Source organism: Protopterus annectens, chromosome 2.part2, assembly GCF_019279795.1.
Source record: "Protopterus annectens isolate FY-2018-M chromosome 2.part2, PAN1.0, whole genome shotgun sequence".
In the NCBI taxonomy this organism is placed as follows: domain Eukaryota; kingdom Metazoa; phylum Chordata; order Ceratodontiformes; family Protopteridae; genus Protopterus; species Protopterus annectens.
The window spans coordinates 770,405,430-770,428,097 of NC_056730.1; the positions used below are offsets into that span (position 1 = coordinate 770,405,430).

General features: G+C 39.3%; 1 protein-coding gene across 1 annotated transcript in view; it reads right to left on the minus strand.

Moving 5' to 3' along the window:
* Positions 1–1,983: 1,983 nt before the first annotated feature.
* LOC122795805 (arrestin domain-containing protein 3-like) overlaps positions 1,984–22,668 on the minus strand; it is a 566,617-nt gene continuing 545,932 nt past the window's right edge. Inside the window, exon 6 of the mRNA XM_044064143.1 lies at positions 1,984–2,114. Coding sequence (XP_043920078.1) covers positions 1,986–2,114 — 129 coding nt within the window. The 3' untranslated portion in view covers positions 1,984–1,985. The remainder of the gene's footprint in view (positions 2,115–22,668) is intronic.

Sequence of the window (22,668 nt, forward strand, 5' to 3'; positions counted from 1 at the left end):
AGATATTGATATATCTTAACGAAATATTTTATGTGGAGGGGTTCTCCAAAGGGGACTTATCTACTAGAAAGAAGCTGAAGTGTTGATTGCTGCTCTTGTGAAGCCTCTGAGCTGCTTCTTCACAAGGTGGCAAGAAACTACTGAAGATTTTCCACTCTGACTGATGATTTTTCCTCCTTAGTGATGACCAGCCAGCAGCCTGAGTAGAAGTGTGGGACAGTGTCAGACCTTTTGGAAGCTGACTGGTTGTTGTGTCTTCGGTAATATACAACATATATAGCCTAAATGTTACTGCAAAAGTGGGAATGTTGAACATACAATGAAGTTCTCCATCTTTGTTAAGTACGACATTTAGACTTTTTTCCTCATGCCTTCATGTACTAGCTGGTTGAATATGACCTCCTTCAGAACTTAAATTAGTTTGATTTTCACAACCAGATTTGAATGCAGAAATATTCCAGCCAACTTCTTAACTATAGCATTTTGCCATAAGCACAGTCTTATTTTTATTGCCCTGAGAATTTATTCTGTTACTTGTTTTTCTTAATTTCTGCTTTCTGTGTCTGGTTACTGATGTGTTGTGTCCAGTCAGCTAGGGATTTAAACTTTGACTATCCATGATGTCCTTTTTCTGAACATCATTTATTTATTTATGTATTGAAGTATTTATTTATCTATCTTTGTCTTCAGTTTATGTATTTTGTTATTTTTATTTTTTTAGTGGAGTTAGCTGGGATTATGCCCATTTTCAGATGTGGCCCTGGAGCACTGCCTCTTTAAGTGACTTGCTGAGATGGCACAGGATGTTTTCTTTCTTCTCTCAGGCATTTCCTTTGAAACAGTGAAACAGATTTCATGGGCCCAGTATCTCTGTAGTCCTCATCACCAGAAGAACACAAAGCAGAACCTCCTTCTGTTTCACAGCTCACCCTTTGTTGGACAAATTTTTGTTATTTCCTCCTTAGCATGTACTGCGTCAAAAAATGATTTTGCCCCTCCAGGGAAAAACACTTTGAAACTGGCTATGATAAACTGGGAGTTACTTCATAGTGTATGACTTACTACAGGCATACTGCAGTTCCTTCCCCACAGTTCAGACCCTGATGCCCTGCAAATGATTTCCTGGGCTGTACATGTCAAAGTTCCTGTTATCATTGGCTACTGCTATATAATTTTACTGCCTACACTTCTGGCACTGCTCATCATATTGTTTCACTTTCCTCTTGTCTGATGTGTTCCTACTATACTACCCACAGGGTTGGGAGAGTGGCCTAATGGTTAAGGTGTTTGCCTTACAAACATAAGATGCAGAGTTGGAGTCTCACAAGGGATAATTAGCTAGGCTTAAAATGGCTCACAAGGCCAGTTAGCTTAGTACTAATCTATGAATATACTAAGCCTTTTCTCTTCTATCCTCATGCTACTATCTGTCCTTCTTTCTGTGTATTTGTTCTTACTAACTCTGATCCAATAAATTTTTTGTTGTGTCCTTGCCTATTTCTCCTGCCCCCCCCCCCCCATCTGCCATTCTGCCCCTTAATTTGGTTTCAGCTTTATCAGTCTAAATTAACATCAGTATCGGATCTTTCTCACCTTTACAGGACTGTTTTAAATTGCACAGTGTGGTGATGAACAGCCTAAACTTAAAAGTTCTGTTTTAAATTACCATTAGATACAGCAAAACAGAGATTCAGAACAGCTTGCAAAGATTCAGAACAGCTTACATAAGACACTATTTCACTACTGTAGAATAAAAAAAAATACCTTTTATTTAAAACCCATTATTCCAGTACCTAAAGAAAACACAACATTCATTTGGACTGCATTTTACAGTTTCTGTTAGACAATCCAGAATCTACTGCTTTGCTCTATGTTCTATAAAACTGGATATGTTTTGAGTACAGAAAAAGGATTAATGTTTCCTCAATATTCATCCTAAAGAGCAAAAGCACTTGCCGTGTGATTTCTGTTAGTAATAGTTACCTTCATTTGGTAATTGAGCTGAATGGTTCAACTTGAATGTCCGACTGCTGAAAGGAAGACAGAGGAATGGAACCAATAACTATGGGCAAATTCATCTGTAAATTCTTACTGCAAGGAATTTTGATGGTAATCTGTGAAAAAGTATACACATTTTTAATACAGCAAATGTCACAAAATAGAAATAGTCATTTGTGTCGTAGAATGTGCACAAACATGATACATTGTTGTTCTGCTCAGATAAAAAGCATTGTCAGCATCTAATATTTTACAAATTCAGTCAAGTAATTCACTTTTTAACACACACACACCATGTTTCCAAAAAGTACAGTTGTGTAAGCTGCACTTACCTCTAACAGTAGATGTTTGAATTCTTCACTGCTGCAGTAGCCCATGGGTTGCATCCTGCCAAAGATACAGTAAATGGCCAAATTCCAAAAGGTTTCATCCTATCCCACACTGTCACTGTGGATTTTTATAATCTGAGCCCTTTTTTGCAGGAAGCTATATAAAAACCCAGAGTGACAAAATCATCTTCAGAACTTTCGTGCCCTTCAACAGAAATGGGTACTCATCCTGAGCAAACCAAGATATAAAGAAAAGCAAAACAAAAGGAAAATGATATCCTACAAAAACTACACAAAAGAAGGAGGCATAGTGGGTAGTTGCTGCAACTTACACAGTTTTGCTATGTTCAACATTCTCACTGCTTCGGTACCCTATGGGTAGACTACCATAGATTATCCAACTTGGGAGGAGGAAGGATAAGAATCCAGAAGCCCCTGAAGAATGGTCCTGACAAAGCCTGCTTTGGACCTGGAAAAGTAATCCAGTTTGTACTGCTTTGTAAATGTATGGATGGAGGACCAAGTTGCTGCCTCTAGAATGCTTCTAGAGTCCATTTCTTTCCACTATTCCATTGTAAAAGCTAAGGCTGTAGTGGAGCATGCCTTAACACTGCCTGGGTTGGATTTTCCATTGTGAGAGTAACAAAACACAACAGGAGGGAGCAACCACTTAGAAAAAGTCTGTTTAGATACAAGCTGGTATTTCTTAGTCCAAGGATAGGAAACAAATAGCTGGTTAGCTTTACTAAAGGACTTAGTTCTGTCAACCTGAGTTGCCAATGCACATCAAGTGTGTGTAGAATCTTTTCTCCTATTTTCACGATCAGGATAGAAAACAAGAGTGATGGCTTGATTCAATGTGAACTCTGAAATGATGTTGAGCTTAAAAGAGGGGTTTGTGCTCAGAGTGACCTGTCTCTACGGAAAAACAGATAGGGTTCTCCCACCATGACAGCTTGCAACTCAGACACTCTTCTTGTAGATGTCACAGCAATAACAGGAGTAGTTTTCCAAAAATGAATCTTAAGTCAGCCTGACTGTCAGGTTCATCAGGTGGCATGATTTGATTTTTTAGCACAAAACTGAGATCCCAAAGAGGAAGAACCTGTCTACTTGGAGGCCTCATGTGTAAAACTCCTTTTAGGAACTGTTTGATAATAAACTGAGAAGAAAGAGAGAGAATCCATTGGCAGGCATACTGAAATGGCTTCTACCTTTATAGAGACATAAAATAGGCCAGGAAATAGTAACGCACACAAATAGTTAAGTAGTAGATGTACAAAATCCTTGATGGGTCCCTGGTCACTGGCTAAGTAATACACTTAACATTTCTTCCACTTGCCAATATATGATTTTCTAGTAGCAAGCATTCTTGCCTTCTTCAGTACCTGCTGTGCATTCTCATGAAAGAGGTGCCTAGCTACTTTATATTTATCTACTTCAGTAGATTCAAGGAATGAAATAGAATCTCACCAAAGAGACTACCCACTAATGCAGATGCCATCACTATGCCTCAACTTGGAAGAGGTACGCAGGAACATATGTAGGGTTCACCCAGGCAAAACAGCTGGTCCAGATATGATCCCAGAGAGGCTACTTAAAAACTGTGCTGATTAGCTGGCATCAGTCTTCACAGACATTTTCAATATATCTCCCAGCCAGGAAGAAGTGCCCAAATGCTTCAAGACAACAAACATCATCCTTCTGCCCAAGAAACCATCTCCATCATCATTAAATGATTACCAGCCAATTGCACTTACCTCAGTAGTGATGAAGTGTTTTGAAAAAATGGTCAAGGATCACATAACATCCTGCCTACCTGCTACATTTGATCCTTTACAATTTGCATACAGGCCAAATTATTCTACTGCAGATGCCATAGCCTTAACACTTCATCACACCTTGGACCACCTGGAAAATAAGGACTGTTAAGTACGCATGCTGTTCATAGGCTTCAGCTCTGCCTTCAATACAGTAATTTCACAGCAACTGCTGTCTTGCTGAATAATCCAGGCATAGAAAACAAAATATGTAACTGGATCCTTGACTTCCTGGAAAGGCCACAGATTGCTCGAGCTGGAAAACATCATTCAAACAGCATCCCCCTAAACACCGGGGTCCCACAGGGTTGCATACTCAGTCCACTTCTTTTCACAATTTTAACACATGACTACACAGCTAAGCATCGGTCAAAAAGAATCATCAAATCTGCAGATTACACCACAGTAATTGGCCTTATCATGAAGGAAGATGAGGAGGCCTACAGGGAGGAGGAGAACCAACTTGTTCCTTGGTGCACTGACAACAACTTAGCACTAAATGTTGGGAAAACAAAGGAAATCATCATCAATTTTAGGAAGGAAAATAAGCCATGCACCTCTATAATCGTCAATGGTGCCACAGTGGAGAGAGTAAATAGCACCAAATTCCTAGGGGTACATATCTTGCAAGACCTAAGTTGGGCCACAAACACTTCCTACCTTATAAAGAGAGCCCAACAATGTCTCCACTTCCTTAGGAGACATCGTCGAGCTAACCTTCCCCCACAGGTCCTACTTACCTTCTAAGGAGCCACGATTGAGAGCGTACTGACAAAAAACATCATTGTCTGGTATGGAAATTGCTCTCAAGCTGATTGGAAGGCACTGGATGAGACTAACAAACAGGCCAGAAAAATCATTGGCTCCAACCTTCAATCCATACAGGACATATATTCAAACAGCTGCTATGGTAGAGTTAGAAAACTATTGAGGGATATACACCATCCGGCTTATGGACTGCTCAAACTCCTGCCAACAAGGAAGTGCTACAGAAGCATTAGATGCAGGACATCCAGATTCCATAACAGCTTCTTCCCACACGCTATCAGACTGCTGAACAACAAACCCGTAGTTTAACCCGCTAAATGGGTAAAGCATTATTTATGTGTAATATGTCATTGTTACTTACACAACTCTCTACAAAGCTCACTTTATACATCTCTATCTGCACTATGAAAATTGTAAACTGTAACTTTATGGCATATATTGTTGGGTAAGTTTTTTTACATATCTGCCTCTTTATTTATTTATAGTGCTGTTTATCTATCCTTATATTTCTAATAAGTCTGTTCCTGTTGTATTTTGGTTTTGTTTCTGATGTAAAAAGCTTTCAGTTTTTTTTACTGTATTTATTTTAGTATCTTATTTTGATTTCTATTTTTAGTATTTTTAAATTATTAATTTAATCTATCTTCCTTCTGTAAGCTGTAATTCTTATGGAATGAGTTTGAGTATTGAAATTGTGTGCAGTGATGCACACTTTTTCCTCTGTATCGATCTGTATTTTACTTTGACATCGACTATAAAGTATCAACACAGAATCATTCAGGTGGTCAGTTGAAGTTACAAAACACAACGAACTCCGTCCCAATAATCCAGAAGAAGTAACACAGTAGGAGGTATCCGACCAAATAATCCACCAAATAGCTTCAGTAAAATACTTTAATTCAGAACTTGTAAAATAACGAAAAAATACAAAAGGTGAAATCGAATCGAGCGCTTTTGCCTGAGTCAATGTCAGGCTTTATCAAGATGTTCACCTACAATAGTTATTTGACTTAAATAGTATAACCACTTGCCTACCCACAAGAATTAATTCAATCAATGTGTTAATTGTCAATTGGAGATTACATTTAAAGGTAAATGTACCCTTAGTATGGAAGCTTTGCACAACGTTTACATTCACAATATTTCTGTTATGTATTTATATTGTGAGACCTTAAAAATAAGATAAACATAAAATGAACATACAATAATGTAAGTGTATATGTCTCTGTGTACTATGTGAAACGTAGTCGATTATTAAGTTGATTATTAAGTTATTAAATCAGGTAACCATTCATATAAAATGGGTATATGTAAACCATAGCAAATATGTAATAATATCAACATTGTATTTAAATGAACAAGATAATTCTAACTTCATACAAAAGTGTGTGTACTACCTAACTATGAAATATAATGTGTCAGTATCATAATTAGCTGCAATAAATAAATATATATATATATGTAAAAAGTATGTAGTGTCAACCAATTATATAATACGTACATTTTAAAATTGTAGTGAGTATTTGTAAAATGTAAAATTGTTTGTTATAAAAAGTGTTTAAGGTCAAATATAAAAACTAACATGTAAGTTAATAAATGTTAATAACAATATTCATATAAATATGTAAATAAATAAATAAATAAATAAATAAATATAAATGACCTAATCACATACCTTAAGCAATATGTTAATAAGCATATAATCTTATAATCCATGAAGTAAACTTAAAAAAATGGAAGTACAATGTTTGAAATTAGTCGTATGAGTTAATTATTCCATACAAAAGTAAGTAAAGATGGAATACCATTAATAACCAATCCAATGTAGACAGATAAAAAATGACACTATCAGTATTAGTAGTGTATTGAAAATTAGACGAGCGAGGTTATAGACCTTTCCAGTTCATGTATCACTCAGGTTTTTTTTAAATGTTTTTATACATTGTTCAACCATTTTATTAATGTACATTTTTTATCTGTCTACATTGGATTGGTTATTAATGGTATTCCATCTTTACTTACTTTTGTATGGAATAATTAACTCATACGACTAATTTCAATCATTGTACTTCCATTTTTTTAAGTTTACTTCATGGATTATAAGATTATATGCTTATTAACATATTGCTTAAGGTATGTGATTAGGTCATTTATATTTATTTATTTATTTATTTACATATTTATATGAATATTGTTATTAACATTTATTAACTTACATGTTAGTTTTTATATTTGACCTTAAACACTTTTTATAACAAACAATTTTACATTTTACAAATACTCACTACAATTTTAAAATGTACGTATTATATAATTGGTTGACACTACATACTTTTTACATATTTATATATATATATATTTATTTACTGCAGCTAATTATGATACTGACACATTATATTTCATAGTTAGGTAGTACACACACTTTTGTATGAAGTTAGAATTATCTTGTTCATTTAAATACAATGTTGATATTATTACATATTTGCTATGGTTTACATATACCCATTTTATATGAATGGTTACCTGATTTAATAACTTAATAATCAACTTAATAATCGACTACGTTTCACATAGTACACAGAGACATATACACTTACATTATTGTATGTTCATTTTATGTTTATCTTATTTTTAAGGTCTCACAATATAAATACATAACAGAAATATTGTGAATGTAAACGTTGTGCAAAGCTTCCATACTAAGGGTACATTTACCTTTAAATGTAATCTCCAATTGACAATTAACACATTGATTGAATTAATTATTGTGGGTAGGCAAGTGGTTACACTATTTAAGTCAAATAACTATTGTAGGTGAACATCTTGATAAAGCCTGACATTGACTCAGGCGAAAGCGCTCGATTCGATTTCACCTTTTGTATTTTTTCGTTATTTTACAAGTTCTGAATTAAAGTATTTTACTGAAGCTATTTGGTGGATTATTTGGTCGGATACCTCCTACTGTGTTACTTCTTCTGGTCAGTTGAAGTTGTTTGATGTGGTGTATCAAATTCCCCTTGTCTTGTGTGAGTAGTAGATTCAGTCTACGAGGAAGCTTACAGTATATTGCCTCATAATTCCATAAGAAAGGAGAACTGATGTTGCCTGGGCAGATGGGAGTCACCACACTGATTTTTGGAGAGTCTTTCTAAACCTTTAGAATTACCCTGGAAATCATTGGAAAGGGTGGAAATGCATATCGGAACACTCAGACCAGGGAAATGAAAGAGGATCTGTTTTCAGGCCTACCTGTTGGGAGTCCTGGAACAGAATCAGTTTAGCTTGTCTATTCAGTGGCAAACAGATCCACATGAGGTGTTCCCCACATATGGGTAAACTCCTGGAAGGCATCTTCATTGAGTTTCCACTTGTGAGGAGTTGACCAGGATCTGCTTAGCATGTCTGCCACAATGTTTTGCTCTGACAGTATGTAAGAAGCTTGAAGTATTCAGGAGTGCTTTAGAGCTAACTGTCAAGCTACTGCTGCCAGCCAGTACAGAGGATAAGACCTGGTGCCTCCCCTGTTTATGTATCACATCACTGGTGTTGTTGTTATGATTTGAAGGGAGCCTGGGTCTCAGAGTTAATGCTGAGACTTTATGGCATGAATGACAATCAACATTTCTTTAACACTGATGCACTCTGATCTGTCTGAACTGACCCACAGTTCTTGCACTTTTACCCCCCAATGAAACTATTTCCCAAGCAAAATATAAGGAATTGGTCAGTACAAATTGTGTTGGGTTGGGGAAGAAAAAGGTAGACCTCGATTGTGAGACATCTGATCCCTCCATTGATGTAGTTCTGACTTGATAAAGCCCAAGATTGGAATCTGAAGCTCCAGGGGATGAAAATATTGGGTCCACATGCTTTTGAGGCACCAATGAATATTTCTCATATGTAACCTGACAAAAGGGAATCATAAGAATCATAAATGGCATAAGGCCTAATATGCTGGGAAATTCTGTGGCAGTAGCTCCAGACTGATGAGAAAATTTAATGACTTCCAGATACAAATCCACCGTCTCTTGAGGAAGGAAAGCCTTTTGAGACAGAGTGCCTACTAAGCGACTTAGAAACACAGTTCCATGCTACAGAGGGAGGGAGCATTTTTGCTAATTCATTTGGAATCTCAGATGTTCTTGGAAGAAAGACACCTTGGTTAAACAGCCCTGACAACTGGGAAAAGACTCAGCGCAAATAAGCGAGTTGTCTAAAAAAGGAAAAAAATGTGGCTACACTATATTCTGCAGTGGGCCACTATTGGGGCTAGACACTTTGTAAATAGTTTTGGTGCAATGGACAGCCCAAAGAATAATGCAGAGAACTGAAAATGTGACCCAGACGCAAAAGCTTAGAAATCTCTTGAAGCTGCTTGCTACTAGAATGTGATGGTAACTATTTTTGAGGTCTAAAGTTACCATAAAGCTCTGATTAGAGATTAGAGTCAACACTGTTTAATGGTCAACATCATAAAGTTTTGAATATTTACAAAAAGATTGAGAGAAGAAAGATACAAAACTAGTCTCCATGAATGCATCTTCTTTGGAACCAGAATTATTATAGAATAAAAGCCTTTTCCTGGTTGATCTGCAGTAAAATGCTCTGAGACTCCTGCACCTAAAGTGTGTTGGAACACTGAAGGAAACAATTATTTTTGATTGGGAGGGTAAGGGGGGGCATTCCCCTGAAAGGAGTAGATTTCTTTATCCATTGCCAAATGCAACTCTCTTGAATCATCTTCAAAACCAATTTGTCTGAAACAATTTGTTGCCAAAAGGGAGCATTTTTAGTCAAGGGTTTGTGAAAGAGGAAGAGATGCTGTGGCAGGACGGAGGAGGGAAGTGACCTGGTTTCTGGCATAGTCATTCTGAGGAGGGGACCTGATCCATTTTTGGAAAAGTTCCTTTCTTTTTAGAGTTGTCATTATACTCCTCCTGCTATTTCTTCTTAGGTGTCTGTCTGTTAGTAGGAGGCACCACCTTTGTTTTGCTTTTAAAAGACAGAAGAGAACTTGGAGGAAAAAGAACTTGGGGACCTGAAAAAGCCTACAAACTCCATGCTTTAATTTACCTCTCTCATCCCATTGTTTGACCACTTGCATAGTAAATTGTCCATATAAAACCTCCATATCCACAGAAGAATTCAAGATTACACACTAAGTCATCTCAAAACTTTTGGTTACATACCCAACAAATCTTCTCAAGACTATAGGTGATGTAGAAACCCTACAGACATTATCACTGCAATCATACACACTTTTAAAAGGCATGTTTAGAAATTTGAGAGAAGTTAGGAAAAATCTGATTCAAGTAAGGCCTACTTTCAGGAGGATGGGAAGCAGAACCTTCTCTCAAACTATAGGTACATGTCAGGATAAATGTCTACATATATCCTTGATAGTTAAGAATTCTAAAGGCTAGAGTCGAGGAAGAAAAGAATCACTTACCCAGTCTGTCAAAAAGTTTACCATCTTTGTCACCAGGAATGGGGTTAGGGGTGGTAATGCACTTGTTCACATTAGGACCAGTAGAAGAGATAGCTGCTGGGCCTGCTCTAAGATGAGAAAAGAGATACTTGCTAGTCTGAGAGACTTTATACAATTTATCTGACTTCTTTGGCATTGATAGCTGAGAGTCACGAGCATTGCAGGCAGCATTAAAAGCATCCTCCCAGGCTCACAGAATAAGAGGATTGGCTGCAGTATGCAGGGACTCTTGTTCTAATAAATCATAGTATCTGCCCAATTCTGGGGGGAACATCTACCTGTCACCAAGCAAAGATATCATTCAGTCTAGAGACAGTCTCAATAAAGGAGAAAGTCACAATATGTTCAAATTCTGCCTCGCTATCGAAAAAAAAAATCACAGTTTTGAGCTATGGAGACTTCAGGTGATATAACCATGCCTCTGTCTACATCAGAATCCTCAGAACAAACATCCTCTTCCTTCATGGTGGAGGAATAAGAAATAGGATGAGGCAGTTGACACCCATAATTGAATACCTGTAACAACGTCCTAGCTAAGGTAATAGCATAATTTTTAAACAAACAAACCGTCTCCTTGTAGTCATAATGATTAACCTTCTATCTCTCTACTCTGGGGACATCTTTTGCTGAAGACAGAGAAGGAAATCTCAACTGAGCAAGAGGTCTCTATCTCCAGCTACTCTGTGAACCCCCCCATCTGTCTTCAGCACCTAAAATGGATGGGTTCCAATATGCCCACATCAGACACTGGAATAGCCAAAGAGGATGTGTCTTACTCCTGGTCCATACTGGCCGACAGGGCTACAACAAAGGAATTCAAGGAAACCAGTAAGTGGTCTGATGAACCAAAAATGGCCACTGCAGAGTCAATTACCCTGAGCTGAGCATGCACTAAAAGCAACAGCTCATGCTTTAACTGTTTTTTCTTTTTAGGTACATTGCAGGAAGGAACAGCAGGATCGGGTTAAGTACCCATGCTGTAGCTGAGAAGTAGCCTGATTGCCTGTGCTGTGGTAAAAGGGACTGGTCGAAAGGTAAGTTGACACTTAGTCCACCAAAGCAGTGCATAAGCCTTACAAAATTTTCAGTTTCCTCACAAACAATTATACAAGCAGCACACAATCCACTTCTGCAAAGAAAACATAGTCACTTTTGCTAAAAGCAACTGTCAGTAAAATAAACAAATAGCTTGTCACAAGGTGTACATAAGCATTATATGAAAACACACATCTTCTTACCCAAAAGTATATTTTCAAATAAATAAAACATATCATTTCAGTTGCAAACTGGATAAAAAAAGCCTCTGTGGCATAAATTGACAACCTAGTGGCTGGAAAGCAATTGTAAAACTTGAATGAGGTATTCCAGGAATGTCTGATCGACATTCCTGAAAAGATGGTAGAGCTGTATTGCAATTATGACAGAACTTAGTTGCAAATAGAAAATATCTTTCAAATAATAAAAAAATTGTGTGGAAGGGTTCCCCAAATGGGGTCTTAGCTGTTATACAGGAAACTTTAGGTTTACAGCTGATCCAGAAGAGCTTCAGACATGCATCTGCACAAGGCTGCAAGAAAGTACTGAAGATTTTTAGTCACTCTGACTGTTTAAATTTATAGATTCATAGGAGGTTACTAGGCTAGTAGCCCTAGAGCCTTTACAAGCCTGGCTATGTTAACCCTAAGTATCCCCATTTGTTCTTTTTGGGTAGTTCACAGAATGAATTTAAGAACAGAGCAGATCTGTGATCAACACCAACTACCCCTGTCCATGAGGGGCATGGGTACCATCCTAGAGGGAGAGTATCTCAATGTTGCCAAAGTGGAGAATTGTGTCAAAAGTCTTGGCTAGGTCGAGATTGGCAGTGTGCACTCTTACCTTCGTCCATGGCTTTGGTGGCATTCACAAAAAGTCCATCAGGTTTAATAAGCATGATCTACATTTAACAAAGCCAAAGTGGGTTGGGTCCAGCTTTTGGGGGTTGCCTATGCCCTTGTTGATAAGGTCCATGATAACTCTTTCCATGCCCTTGCAGATGTGGCTGGTTAGACTTATGGGTCTGTAGGTCACAGGGTCAGGTGATGGCCCCCCTTTGTGCAAGGGGATTATTGTTGCTGTTCTCCATTCTGCAGGAACATAGCCAGTTCTCAAGCTATGATTAAAGAGAATGCCAAGTGGGTCCACTAGGTCATGTTTTAGATTGTTTAGTAAACACTATGGGATATTATCTGGTCCCATTGTGGCTGTAGTTTTGGCCTTGGCAAGTGCAGAGATGACCTGTTCTCTAGAGATACTAGGCAGAGGGCTGGTGCCAGGTATGCTTTGGGATATGGTAGGTGGGGATAGGGGGTGAAGTCTGCACTGAATCTGTCAGCTAGCAGGTTAGCGATATCTTCCAGTGTAATATGAGTGATCCTATTTACAAGCAGTTTGGTGCATTCCCTTTTAGACTTTGGATGAAGTTATAGAATGACTTATGATTATCCTTGACTAGAGATGGGATTTTAATTTAGTAATTTGCTTTAGAAGACTTTACAAGATTTCTGATTTTCTTGTTTATGCTTAGGAAGGAACTCTTCCACTGTAGAGTGATATCCCTCATGATTTTGGACAACAGTTTCTTCCTCTTGTTAAATAATCTGTTTATACTTGAAGTCCACCATGGTGGCTTGTTTTTACGGGAAGATCTAGTTTTGATTGCGTCAGGTACAATAGAGTTTCCACAGTCACTTAAGTGTTTGTACAGGGCATTTGCGTACACTTCTGCATAGTGATCATTCATGTCTGAAATTGTGGGTGATATGAAGCTTTTTATACCATTGCTTAGTACGCTGTAGTTAGCTTTGGTAAAGTTTTTTATAATATTTGTTCCTGTGAGTGTGTCAGTTCCAATAGTTACTTCAAACGAGACTGATTTGTGCTCTGATATAACCAGGGTGGGAATCATGCATGGGGGAAGGGTGGGAGTTTGGCATAATGGTTAATGGAAGTACAATGACCCCCCATGTTGTTAAGTACTATGTCCACAACAATAGAGCCCCTAGTGGGGGTGCAGACTATCTGTTCCAGAGCATTTGTGTTACCAAAGTTCAGAAACCTCTGAGCAAGCATGTTTTTGCTTGTGGATGTCCCCCAGACTATGAAAGGATAGTTGAAATCTCTCATGCCTAAGGTGTTGGGCTATACTGTGAGAGATTCCAGTAAACTGAGGTAGGCGGTGTGCTTATCCTGGTTAAAGGTGGGGGATTGATAGCTAACAATGATACGGTATGGTACTTTCCCAATAGTTAATTTGACATGGAGTAGTTTGAGAGAGTCATGCTGTTTGACCAGTCTTGAAGTGTATTTGGTTTTAATGAAGATGGATACACCTGCACCTTTGGTTCCTCCATGCTCATTTTGAGGTCTGAATTGATGGAAGCCATTGTAGTCTTGCACAGCTGTGGTGCTGTCAGCGGCCTTGAACCATGTCTCAGTAACTGCACAGATGTCAGCATCCTCTAAAATGAGGATTGCTTCCAGAGAGTGCAGTTTCATGTTTAAGCACCTAACATTAAGCAGCATGACTCTGAGTTTGTCTCAATTAGATTTTGTTATGTGGGAAAACATTTATTGTTTTGACATTACCTAAAAAAGGCACTATGGGGAAGGAAAGAGCCTTTGCCAGTATCTGAAAACCTGGGGGGTGCAGACCATCTCCAGCAAAGCAGCAAGAACAGAAGTAAGAATTCCTGCAATATCAGGAATCCTTAGAAATAAGTTCACTAACCTTGAGAAATGCTCACAATATACAAAAAAACTTTGCAAAACTTAGAAATATTTTGGAAGACTTAGAACAACTTTTGCAGAATACTGTTAAAACAACCTAAGAGCAGTGCAGTAACAAACAGATGGTGTTTCTTTAACAAGTGCAGCCTGACAATAGTGATAAATTCAACGAAATAAATAAGTGCAGCACAGAAGTATTCAATATTACTGAATCAGTTAGAGCAAGTGCAAAATAAAAATATATCAACTTTATAGGTCTAGACAGTTGAGAAGCAATTCAAGTCTTGCAGTTGCAGGTGTCCAAGCCAGGCACAAGGAAGCTCTGAATAAATTAGCACAATCTTACAAAACATGTAATTCTTTTATGCCAGCAGGATGAAAACCTTTTCTAAAGTTAAACCCTTAGGCCAATCAGATGAAAACAAGATAAGCTATTGACCAGTAGTTCCCACCTTGGATGGATTTAATTTAGCTCTCTGCTCCTACCAGAGTGCAAAATAACCCTCTTAATATAAAAACAACTAGCTTTGAGCTCAAGTGCAGTGACAAATGTGTTAGAACAGAAGTAAGAATTCCTGCAATATTAAGGAATCCTTGGAAATACATTTACTAACCCTGAGAAATGTTCATAACATAAAAAATTTTGCAAAACTTAGTAACATTTTGGCAGACTCAGAACAGCTTTTACAGAATACTGTTAAAACAACCTAAGAGCAGTACGGTAACAAACAGATGGAGTATCTTTAACAAGTGCAGGCTGAAAAACAGTGATAAATTCAACAAAATAAATAAATGCAGCACAGAAGTATTACATTTATTTATTTCCAGTTTGATGACCGGGGAGGTCCACTGGACTCAAGGAGCCCATTTTCAGTGGGGGCACGGGGAGAAATCCCCATAAAACATAGTAGACATAGTAACAATTAAGCAGTTAGTAAAAATTATACAGTAAAACATAAGCACAGTAAAATATCAACATAGTATAATATACAATGCATATTTATATGTATATACATTAGAGATCGATAGTACAGAGTCACCATTGTACAGAGGTTTTAAATCTTCTGAGAATGCTATAAAAGAAACATTTGTAAGAAAACAGTAAATAAGATTGAACTCCTATTGGGTAAGGTTGAAGGTACTTTATGTTTACGGATGTATACATGATATATTAAATATCACTGAAACAGAGAAACTGCAAAAAAAAATATATCAGTGTTGCAAGTCCAGATGGTTTTAGAAGCAATCCAAGTCTTGCAGTCATAGGTGTCCAAGCCAGGCACAAGGAAGCTCTGAATAAATTGCTCCCTCGCAAAATGGCTCATTCTATAAACAGGCAGAGTGACAGTGCTGCAGGGGATGAAAGCTTTTGAAAGCTGGTCAGCTACTGCATACTTGGCAGATCTATGTTTGGGGATCGAACGTCTGTTCATCATATATAGACCATCAAAAGTTCCTTCCCTCGAAAGGTCAAATGATCATACAAAAGTTCATCGTATGATCATAGTTGGCCAACATCATGGGAATAGAACTAGTACGTACTTACCAGTAATTTAGGGATAAGGAAACTTGCCCTTTCCCCACTGTAGTGCAATCCAGAATTGGTAGATATAATTAGCGAGGAGTGTGGGGGGCACAGCCCCCCACATAAGGAGGATCTGGTGTTTATCGAATCCTCCTGTTGTGGAATGCTGTGCCCCCCACACCCCCTGCTAATTATATATACCATCTCCAAGACCCCAATACAGTGGGGAAAAGGCAGGTTTCCTTATCCCTTTGTTTCCGGTAAGGATGTTCTAGTTCTGTTCCCCTGATGGTGGCCAACTATGATCATACGATGAGCTTTTTTTTTTTAAGATCATTTGGCCTTTTGAGGAAAGGAACTTTCAATGGTCTAGGTATGATCAATGGATGCTTGATTAACATTCTGTTCAGTCACTAAACATAGATCCATCCTTGGCAGGATACAACCCAAAGGTTACTGCAGCAGTGAGAATCGTGGTACTACTGCACAGAGCCTCTGGCATCCTGTAGCACTATCTGTAGTCCTGAACTGCATCTCTATCCTGACACTAAATTCCAACTCTTCTTGTAGTACTACATCATGCTGGGTTGGGTGGGTGGAAGGCAGACATCTCTTTACTCTACTGGATGGTGCAGTGATGCTGTAAATGGAAGAGATATCCACCACCCCTGAGTTACTGAACCTGATTAGCTATTCCTGGTGTAATCTGACAACTGCCGAGCCTACAGTATAACTGCTAAAATTCAGCCAAAGCCAATTGATCCCACAGCTCCACCTGCAAGTGAGAGCTGGTACTGCAAATATTTGCTTTGCTACAGTTTCAATGCTGACAGACTGCTAGAGCTAGTACTTCCCACAGCAGTTAATATCACAATGCAACCTGTTTATTAGGTGTGAAAATGCATGCAGAAGAAGTAAAAATTCTATCCTGTACACAGTGTGAAGCCTGACATTACAGGGAGGGCATCAAAGCAAGTGTGGCATTTAGCACAGTGGATTAAGGAGCTGTTGACAAGCAGTTTCCTGTGGTGCACGGTTTGATTATCTCAGCCTCCATTGCCTAACTGTGTGACTTTGGACAAGTCAGTTAAGCAGACAATGCTCCAGGGCTAAGTCTAAAAACCGTCCATTGAGAATAGTATTCTACACAAACACAATAAAATAAAACAAATTAGGCTGTAACAAGGGTGGGCAAAGGGAACAATTACCTGTGGCACCACCTGTTAAGGAGCACAATCCACATTTTTGAAGAAGAGCTGATCAGTAGATTGGCCTCATTAACATAAAAACATTTGTGGTAAGCATGATAGTGTGTGAAAACAGTAGCACAATTGATTGTTACATTGTTCATTTTTAACATACAGGCACTGTTAGAAAGCCTTTATGTTGTGACTGTGGCTGTTTAAATAACACAGTGTAAGAACTGTGGCAAGGAGCTAATAGCTGTTTCCTACAGTAAACATTCGTAGGTTAGTACTAGGCTAACTTCCCTTGTGGGCCATTTTAAGCCTAGCAAATTACCCCATGTGAGAATCAAATCCTGCACCTTGTGTTTGTAAGATAAACACCTTAACCATTATGCCAACCTGTAACCAGCAGCAGCAATTGCTGGTTACATTGTGTAGACTGGAACATTTCTTTAAGATGGTATGATCTCTGCAAATAATATGCCATTTTGCTGAGGAAACTTGAGTTTTAGAAGTTTTTTTTTTTTTTTGGTCCTTGAATATTTATGGGTGGAGTGGGGCAGATATTAGTTAAAAACAGAAAAACGCCATTTCACTGGTGAAACCTAATAACCTACTATGGGTATGGTGGGCATGCTGGGATGCTGTGCAAAGAAAGTATACTTTGAACTTTTCCGAAATACAGAGTTAGGAGCTCTTCCCTGAAAAGGAAGGAGTTGCTCCAATATTACACTAGCACACATGCATGAGACCCTGAGCTACTCTGCCAGCCTTCACACAGCCTATAGAACAGCTCCACCTCAGTGTAGGTATGGGAATTACATGCTATTGAGGTTTCCTACAGTTCCTGCCTACAGTATTAATAATAATAAGCACCAATCTATGCTAAAAAGCCCATTCATTTAAAAGGGGCATGGTGTTACTTAAAGACTTTATACTGGCTTTCAGTGTTAATATAACTTTTCTAAGTTCTGTTGTACTACATGCCTGATTTATATTATGGAATCTGGAGTAGGGCTCTGGAATTCATCTGTCTATACTTCAGGAGAAATCTCAGAGCCCTTCCAACACAATTGAGTACTACAGGAATGCTTGGGGAAGCATGCCACCACAAATGTAAATTATTTTGGAATCCAGTCCACAGAGGGATACAGATTCAATTACAGGAGCAAAGCCTGAACTCATTCAATTCTAGACCCTATATTATTGCTATAAAACCCGGAACAGACTTATAAGAGCCAAGTGTTGCAGAGAAAGGGCACCCATCTGTGTCACTGGGACCTGACATTGATTAGTGAGTTTGACACCAGAAAGCTGGGCAGGAATGGAGGAAAGAATGACCAGAACATGAATTCTTTATGCCCAGAACATGCATACTTTCCTTGGGGGAAGGATCTGGAGAGAATCCTGCATCATTCAGGGGTGATTCGTGGGGTGGGTACAAATCAGTCCTAATACACATTCAGTGTTGCTGTGATAGCAATGTGTGTGGCAGGACACCTATCAAGGTGCTGTGAGAACGCATGCTCATGCCAAAATCCTTAATAACTCCATGGCAGATCATATGCATGCTAAAAGGCAAATAAAAATTCTGGTAAAATATTTAGATGTGTTTGTGTATGTGTGTAGCTTAAAATAGACATTGATAAAGGGATGTGATAAAAACATATATCTGAGCCTGAGTAAAATATACTTTTGTCACCAGTCTGTTTACATCAGCAAGTGTTCAGCAACCCTCTACTTGCTTGCACCAACAGGCATTTGAGATCAGTGTGTCTGCACCATCAATCACTACTACTCAGCCCCATTCAGAGGAATGAAAAAGCATTACTAAACACAAAAAAATTCACAAACTCCACAAAATCACTGTACTTGTACAAATAAAAAAAATGAAATGTAGCAAATTTAGAAAATACAAAAATACAAATGAAAAAAGAAACAACCAAAATCAGAAAATTACATTGCCAATAAAACAAACTCAAACACACCTTAGCTACCTCAAGACTATAAATAACTTATAAAACTGTACTAAAACATTATTCTGAAACCACACAAAAGACCAGTGAAAACAGCTCTACTTTCCAAAATAAGAATTTAATAAAAACGTTTTAGTTGTCTCTCCTCTCCTAGCGCCTCGGCTGCAAGCCTTTACAGAGTAAAAAAGTAAAGCTCACTCACACAGTCCTTTTATACAGCTGCCATATCAATTAACAATGTGTAGTGTAGGGGTGGTGGGGAGCAGACATCTATCGAATGGGTCCCTTGAGGTGGGGTTTCTGGGTCCCTGTGGGTCGTCTTGATGCTCATCCTGAGGGAGGGTCTGGCTGTCTTGGTAAGGCTCGAAGTTTGTATCTGTGGAGTCACCGGCATTCCCGGAGTCTGCGCCCCACCACCCCTACACTTCCCACAGTATCAACTGGGGAGGAGGAACCACAACTGGCAAGGCAAGAGAGACTTGAAATTTCTTGGGCAACCACCCACCCTGAAAGAAAAGAGAAGACACAGAGGCCAGGTCTCAAAACCTCCACGGTATGGAACCACTCCAGAACACCACTCCCCCAATTAGAGCTACAGGTGCTGCAAAAAGGCCTCACTTTCGTCCCTCAGGGTCGGTCCAGTCTCCCAAAAATGATAATAGATCTATGATTCTTCACGAGGAAACTTCAGCTAAAGCTATATTTCTACCAACCTGGTAAAAAGGACCAGCCTCAGGACCATCAGATTGTTCCGACTATTATATTCAAAAAACCAAGCAACTTCTGCCCCCCTCCCAACCCGGTCATACAAGCTTTTCAGAACATGTGTGAACTTGAGATCAGGTCTCTCTTATGCAAACGGAGGAAGAAAAGGATTTTTAACACCAACAAGGAAAAATTTACAGCCCTCAGACAACTCAGCTCAGACCCTTCGAGAAGGGTCATGAAGGCTAACAAGGGAGGGGGGATACTAGTGACAGACACCACCTCCTACAATGACAAGCTCCACAGTATGCTCAACGACCACCGGTATTATGACAGCATAGATCACAACCAAGTGCTGACAGCCTATGAGGACATCAGAACAGAAATCTCGAGGCTAGAGGATATGGACCTAATTGACGAAGGGCTCACAGAATTCTTCTCCATCCACCACCCGAGGATTCCCCTGTTCTTTGGGATACCAAAGCCACACAAAAACCTGGCAGACCCTCCATATAGACCTGTAGTAGCCAGCGGAGGTTCCGTCATGGAAACCATAGCTCTCTACCTGGACTTCCACCTAAAACCCCTCACAGAAAACAATAGGTCCTTTATTTTAGACTCTATGGACTTCCTCAACAAGATCAAGGACATAGCCATAGACAGAGACTGGATACTCGTCACCATCGATGTGGAGTCCCTTTACACGGAACTCCCACATGACTTCTGCATTGCAGCCATGGCTGAAGCCTACATGAAGGACCACATGGCCATACCAGGGGAAGTGGACCACCTGGGTAGGCTCCTCTCCCTACTCCTCAAGAACAATTTTTTCCACTTCAATGGGCACTACTATCATCAGAGCACTGGGATCGCTATGGGAGCGGCTATGGCCCCAAGTTTGGCAAACACGGCACTAAGGAAGTGGGAGCAGGACCACATATATGGTTCCACCTTTTTTAACAACATAGCGTGCTACTGCAGGTTTATCGACGATATTTTCCTGGTTTGGAAGGGTAACCAAGTTGAACTGGAGGAATTCCTCATTTATATCAACAACACCACCGCATTACTGCGTTTCACCAGCAAACAAAGTACAGAGGAGATCGAATTTCTGGATCTTTACCTGAGGAAGAAACAAGGCTCCACCACACTAACACACAACCTCTATCAAAAACCCAATAGGGTAAACTTTTTTCTGCACACCACCAGTATGCACCCCTTCAAATAGAAGGTGAGCGTGATTAAATCACAAGGGATCTGTATAGCACGAGTCTCCCAGGACCTGACGGATTTCTTGACCAACATTCGAAAGCTACAAATGGACTTTTTAGCCTGAGGCTACTCAGAAGGGCTAATCAACAGGATCCTCAATCCCATCATCAGCCAGCGTCAACGTGGCGCCCATAGGGCTCTAACTGACACCAGGATCCAGACCACCCCAGAAACTAGATTCCAGTTCAACTGCATCCTGGACTTCTCTATGGACTACAAAGACATCATCCAGATCGTAATGGACAATTGGCCCATCATCACAAATAACAGGTCTTTTGGCCACATTTTTCCAGAGAAACCCTCCTTCACAGCTAGAAAAGGGAGAAGCATTAGGGACATTCTGGAACACCCCTGCCAAGTTAAACTTGACAACCCTGGTACCTTTGCCTGCAGTGAGCCTCCCTGCCACTACTGTAGACACATGAGCGGTGCCACAGGCTTTTACTGCCCCAATGGCAGGAGACACTACACACCTAATGTTAGAGGTGACTGCAATGTCACAGGAGTGGTTTACAGGGCAGCGTGTACCAAATGCAATGCTTTCTATGTTGGCAAGACAGTCAACTCCCTTAAAACAAGGATAGCAAATCACCTGCATGACTTAAAATACTTGAAAGTGACAAACCAGCTGGCAGTGCATGCTCTCAGGAACCTAGGACACAATACGTTCAAATTTCATGTTCTTGAACATATCCCTAAATCCCCACTAGGCGGGGACCACAACTCGCTGCTTGAGAAGAGGGAACTTGAGTGGCAAATACGTTTGCAGGCAAGGAAAAGACCAGGCCTTAACTATGACCTTTGACCCCAGTCTTGTATCTCAGAAAGATACAACACCGTATACCACAACCTCTGCGCCTGGACCTCTAACAGATTTACCGACGAAATGTTACCTTTCGTGCGACAGCCAGTTTTGATCTCACCAGTCTACCTCCAGCCCATGGTCTGATACTTCCCCTGGCAAATTCGGATTCATTTGTTTTTGGTCAATGGTTCATCTATATATATGTTTTTGTCTTTCATATTTTCTACAATATTTCAGTATTACTTTTTTCGTGTCTTTCTAGCTTTTCAGGTTACATATCAGTGCCTTTTTAAGATTGTTTTTTAAATTAATAGCCCTCATTCAGTTCCATATCTTAATACATTACTTTCTATTGATATCCATTATTTAAGAATTTTTCAGTATTTTGTTTCTCTTTTTAGTTTCTGTATCTTATTTTTTTGGATATCTGGCCTGGTTCTTATTTTTTGGCCTTATTTTTTGGTTTTCTAGCCTGTTTCTTATTTTACATACATGTTATTTTACATACATGTTGTTGCTATTTCTCTAGTACGCTCGGCTTTACTTCTTATGCTCTTTTAGGTCGTCCACCATCCTGACGAAGATTTCGAAAAGTGTAGCCTAACAATGTATTTTACCAGCAAGGGTTGATTTTTGATGGTGATTGTACTTCTGGTACTTTTTACTTCAATAAAGTGCGACCTTCTAGAATCTGAACTTCGACTACGTTGATTTTTTGCCACCACGGCGAGCAGAGCTCCTTAGCCGAGCCAAATTTACATTGTTTTGCCTGTTTTTTCTGTGTGTTTCATCTTTGATTTCTAGCTGTCACACTAGCGGTTCCTCTCAGCAGGCGACCTGACCAGCCGAAACTACGACCTGTATACAAAACCTTTCTAAAGGCTTCACTCAGCCTTCAACCACAAGCGCTCAGGTATGCACAACCTTTCTCAAGGCTTTACCGTTAGCCCAGTTTCTTCACCGACATCCCACCATACCTTTATTAAGGCAGCCTACCTGGTCATCTATTTATTCTTGGCTTCCCTAG